The 5,744-nt window shown below is 43.7% G+C and overlaps 1 protein-coding gene across 1 annotated transcript; it reads right to left on the bottom strand.

Annotated features, from left to right (window-relative positions):
* Positions 1-848: 848 nt before the first annotated feature.
* Positions 849-4,362, bottom strand: LOC110538114 (gastrula zinc finger protein XlCGF57.1-like). Its single transcript, XM_021624713.2, has 2 exons — positions 4,049-4,362; positions 849-2,912 (listed from the first exon to the last, which is right to left on the bottom strand). The coding sequence occupies exon 2, from the start codon at positions 2,736-2,738 to the stop codon at positions 1,203-1,205; it is 1,536 nt and encodes a 511-aa protein (XP_021480388.1). The 5' UTR covers positions 2,739-2,912; positions 4,049-4,362; the 3' UTR covers positions 849-1,202.
* Between the last annotated feature and the right edge of the window lie 1,382 nt (positions 4,363-5,744).

The raw sequence follows: 5,744 nt of genomic DNA on the forward strand, positions 1-5,744 counted from the left end.
ACTAAGAATTGTAAAAAGGACCATGAAATCACATACCTAGCAGGCAGTTGTGTAAAGTACCAATGTCATGTGTTATCTGTACTTCTCTATTTATATTTTAGACAGCTTTTACTTCACATTCCTAAAGAAAATAAGGTACTTTTTACTCCATACATTTTCCCTGACACCCAAAAACACTCATTCGATTTTGAATGCTTAGCAGGACTGGAAAATGGTCCAATTCACACTTCAAGAGAACATCCCTGATCATCCCTACTGCTTCTGATCTTGCAGACTCATGAAGCACACATGGTTTGTTTGTAAATTATGTCAGTGTTGGAGCGTGCCTCTAGTTATCCATAACTATAAAAGATACAAATTGTGCCATCTGGTTTGCTTAAAATGAGCAATTTGAAAAATGTATACTTTTGATACTTTAGTATATTTAAAGCCCAAAACTTTTACTCAAGTAGTATTTTACTGGGCGACGTTCACTTTAGTCATTTTCTACTAAGATATCTTTACTTTTACTCAAGTATGAAAATTGGGTACTTTTTCCACCACTGCTAGCAGGGAGGTGATGGTGATCACAAACAACATATGGGAGTGTTTGGGAGTCATCTTTTCTACAATGAAAATACTACAGTACCCATTTTTACTACAGTGCTACCAGTATCTATACTACTTTCTCAGCTCTGTACACTTTATTTATAATGAGTATAGTGGCGATACAGTAGTGTGCAATTGTGGTACAACATTCAGGGCCCAACATTCAGTCTTGACCTGTTACCAATGTTCTAGTAAAGAGATTCATTTGCCACTCCGGTAGACAATATCATAATTCAGGATCATAATACAGGATAAGACAAAAGAAAGGAGAGATTTGGTGTTGCATTAGTTTCTTTAATAATGAATTCCAGTACATGGTTTTAGGAATTACATGTTATCAATAAGTGATTTTCCTGGAGGAAAGAAACTGGAATGGCACTCACTACAACACAGATCAGACAAGATAGAAAGTTTTCTATAAGTCCCTCAGTAACTTCACTGATCCCAACATACAGACATTTGCATAATAGCAAATCAGTCAAGTTGACCCCCAAAGAACATAACTCAAAAAGCACAAAAGGTATGAAAAACGTAAGAAAAGTGTAAAGAAAAACATATATATATATATAGTATTTATATAAAAAAAGGAATAATACTTAAGAGGTTAAAGGTATTTAGCTACTATCAGTACTACGGCTGCTGCTGCCACCACTGCTGCTGCTGGAGCTGCTGCTGCTCATGTCTGATCTCTCTCTTTTGTGAATTTGCTCGTGTGCTTTGAGATGGCCTGACTGGCTGAAGTTCTTCCCACACTGGAGGCAGGCGAAAGGTCTCTCCCCAGTGTGGATTTGCTGGTGTGCTTTAAGATGTCCCAAACGGCCAAAGCTCTTACCACACTGTGTGCAGCCGAATGGCCTCACCCCGGAATGTATCTTCTCGTGTGTTTTGAGGACCCCCGAGTTGCTGAATGTCTTCCCGCACTGAGAGCAGCAGTACGGTTTCTCACCGGTGTGAATCTGCAGGTGGTTGTGGTAGCTCATTTCCTTGGTGAAGCTCTTCCCACAGTGTTGGCAGCAGAAAGGCCTCTCTCCGGTGTGGCTTAGCTGGTGGGCTTTGAGCTCCTTGGACTGCCCAAAGCTCTTCCCACACTGAAGGCAACAGAAGGGCTTCTCGCCGGTGTGTAGCCGCTGGTGTGAGCGAAGGTCATCTGCTTTGGTGAAGCCCTTGGGGCAGTGGGCACAGATGTAGGGTTTCTGACCCGTGTGAATGAGCTGGTGCCTCTTCAGGTTCCCTGCCTGGCCGAAGCTCTTGCCGCACTGCGAGCAGGTATACGGCCTCTCTCCTGTGTGAATGCGCTGGTGTGTTTTGAGGTTCCCCAGAGTGCTGAAATTCTTCCCACACTGGGTGCAAGAGAAAGGCTTCTCCCCACTGAGGTTACGAGGTTTACGTGGGGTTGTGCTATGCCCTTTCGTGCTTGTGTGCCCTGGGCCTTTGCCAGCATGGGTAGACTGCAGCTCGTAGAGGCCCCCTGCACCAGGGAACTCGTTGTCCAGCCTATGACCTTCCATGACACCGTCATGGCTGAGCTTGTTTAGCTCAGTCCGGAGCTCGGCCATGTGGATAGACTCTAGGCTCATTTCGGTCTTGATGTGGCTGGACATCAGGTTGGGCTCGTACTCAGTCTTGATGGCCCCGAGCTCGGTGGTGTAATAACACTGCAGGTCAGCGTGCTGCTCCGACCTGATGTAGTCCAGGCTGTCGGACACGTGGGTGATGTAGTCGAACACCAGGCTGGGCTCGTAGTGAGACTTCATAGAATACGAGTCGCTCTCGTACTCAGAGCTGTGGAAGCAGTGGAGGTCGTGGACGTGGTGCTCAGACTTGATGTAGTCCAACCCACTGATCTCCATCTTGATCTGTTCGTGGCCCAACTCCGCCATGCTCAGTGGCTGGATCTCTGACAGGTCCACGGTGCGGATCGGGTCCAGGTCGTCTGCGGGCTCAGTCTTCACGCAGGGCAGCATGATCATGGGCTCTGCGATCTCTGCCGTCAGCGTGCCGAGTGTGGGCGTACTGCAGTCGGACGAGAGCAGGTGGAGGGTTGGCGAGGTGCACTCAGGCCGAAGTGGATCCAGCGGTGGCGAGCCACACTCTGATGCATGCAGCGTGTTGAGTCCTAGCATAATGCACTCTGTCTCTAACTCTGCCATGGCTGCAGAGTCCTTATGCACCCGTCTCCAGTTAGTCCAGTAATGGATCAGAGAATAGTACTACTTTGCCCTGAAAAGAGCCTTGGTCCACTTGAGTGTCCCTCTGACAGTATAGCTTGTTCTGATGCCAAGCCTTCTTCCTTGGGTTAGGAGCAAAACCTATCTTTGAAGCCCCTGGAATAAAAGAAGACAAGGGATATGAAATCCTTCAGTTAAAAAAATATAACCAATTGTCTTCTACAGGCCTCACTTCAATTAGAATATAGCAGGGGTAATGTAACAGATAGGCCTAGTAGGGAAAGTAATACAAAAATAACAGGTCTGTCAACTCATAATAACATTGGCTTATTATTACAAATAAACCAAGCACACAGAATACTAAAAAGATAACTACACAGACTCACAATAACTAGTGACAAGCAAGCTATATGTATGAGAAAACACACAGATGTGCAATGACAATAGAGATGTGCAAACTTCGAGAATTGTGTATTTTGTATTTCGAAAAGTTTTAATGATGGCTGGTGAGAAGTTGGCAGCCAAACGTCCTGAAATAGTTTTGGCTACTTCTAACTTCACAACATTCATGCTCGTCAATTCGATGACTATACAATAACTCGCCTTGAAATCTAAATAGCACATTGCACCAAAATTAAGGACTTTAATGTAAACTTCCAACATGAGTGTTCATGTAATACCTGCATGTTCTGACCAACTAGGCAAAATGACAAACCAGCCACGCACATCATGCACTAGTTGTCTGCAAGAATCTGGCGGTGATTTTTTTCTCTCACCCAGTTGGTTGAGGATGGCAATATGCAAGCTATTGGGTGACATATGAAGCGCTTACAACCAGCACAAACTTTTCGGAGAGGGGATTTTTTTCACCAGCCAACTCTTTGCATAATTTTTAAAAGGCATATTTCAGTTTACCAGCTGACTACCATCGTACAAAGACAGGGCAAGATGCCATTTCTAGCTAACTAGCTAGCCAGTGGCCATCTTGTTTATCGCTAACGTCGATGTTGCTAGCTAGATAGCTAGCTTTACAGATGCGTCTAACTAGCTCGATGACATGTAGCTAGCAAGGAAAGTGAGACGGCTATACTGCACTGTTACTAGCTACTTTTTTTTATTCACTTTGAGCGTGCATCCTGAACCCTTGCAGGTTGTACTAGGCAAGTGTCGCTAAATAAATTGTGTCGAATTACGAAACCTGTGTTGGGCCATGCACATTCACACACTGGCATATGAGAAAGTGGTGGAAAAAGAAGGAAATCGGTATAAAAAAAACAGCTAGCAATAGCTACCTGCGGTTTCTCCGATTCATGGCTTTTTTAGCCTTCGGCTCGCTTTCGCCACAGTTGCTTGGCTTCAAACTGAACCGGACCCGCCACGTCCACCTCGACCAAGCAACTCTGCAGCCTCCGTATTGCTTTCTCCTTTCTTTTCCTTACTCCCTCTCTCCTCTCCTCCCTCTCCCCCTCTCTCTCTCTCTCATTGACTAATTCTGCTTCGTTTTCACTCCCTTGACGCTTTCCCCGATGTTTCTGCTGTGCACTTCCGTCGTCTGATGGAAATGCGCGCGCAGCATGCGTTCATCTCGCTTCATATATTGCTGTCAATCCGTGGGACTCGCAACATTGTATCATTCTCTCCACTGATCTATGGACTCGGCTCGTAAACGCAGTTGTAAATCAATCAGAGTATTGTCAAAGACCAGCCCTGTCAGAGACCACTCTTGTAAAACGTCCAGGCTACATCATAGGCCAGGCTAGTGCTTGCAAAAACATAATTACAGACATAAAGACAGTAACTGAACTGTAAAGGAACGTCTTTGATTTTATTTTTTCCAATAACCTATGTATAACATATTTGAACTATTCATGTAACTTGACATAAACTCAAAGTATAGCAGTAGTTCAATTGTGTCTAACTTGCACTTTGTGTTGCAGTACTTCTCTCTATTTCTACTTCTCTCCACTATTTATTGTTCAAATTACATTTTCACTCTCCAGGTGTGTATATATACCCATGGTAAATAAAAGCAACACATGACCACATGTTTACATTACATAGACATTAGAGTTGGTACTAATAACTGGGTCCCTGACTTGAGTCAGCATCTGATGCAGCTTCTTTTTTGTTTGATCACCTGGACCAGCCTTAAATGTCTGCACACATCCCTGCTGAGAAGACAAGCACAAAGACCCCCACTGACGCCAGGTACCTAAAATCACGAGACTCAGACATGAGACACTTTTCACGAGTTTTACCTGCTTGGCTTATACTGGCAATATAGGGTGCACAACCAATCAATTACACTATCTGATCAATTATTGTAAGTGCCAGGGAGAAAAGAAGGACTATAATTGCTACATTTACTATCAATATAGCATCAAAAATAGTTTTCCAGATTGTATTTTGCCAATTATTTTTCGCAATGTGAATATTGAGACAAGCTGGATGAGAACCACTGATTTAAAGTGATAGTCTACTCAAAATACAACAATAACATGATTTCCCACTTACCTGGCTATTATTGATTCACCAAGACAGTTTTTGTACATACATGTCACATACCTGGGTTCATCATAACCATGTGTGCACACCACCTATCAGTAATGTCAGAGCATAATGTCAGAGCATTTATTGGCCGTTTTTTATTAACAACACTTAAGGGATTTCCAGACTGGAAGCGATGGGACGGAGTGGAGTTCGCCCAAATAGAGCAGATTCTTATTTTCTCCGCCTCGGCTGAGTGGCTTTCACGTGCACGAGCACCGTCGGCCTGGAAAGAATTCCGCCCACCGCCATTATAAATGAATGCTAAACTCTGCTAACGCTTCCTGTCTAAACACAATACCAGAATATTACTTTATTTTCAGGTTTACCTTAAGATGTATGAGGACAATTGCCTCCTATCCCACATTTAGATAGTTATTGCTCACCAAATGACTTGGAAATTATTTTGAATAACAAGAGAAAATGAAATACATCTCATTG

Source organism: Oncorhynchus mykiss, chromosome 12 (assembly GCF_013265735.2).
Source record: "Oncorhynchus mykiss isolate Arlee chromosome 12, USDA_OmykA_1.1, whole genome shotgun sequence".
Taxonomy (NCBI): Eukaryota; Metazoa; Chordata; class Actinopteri; order Salmoniformes; family Salmonidae; genus Oncorhynchus; species Oncorhynchus mykiss.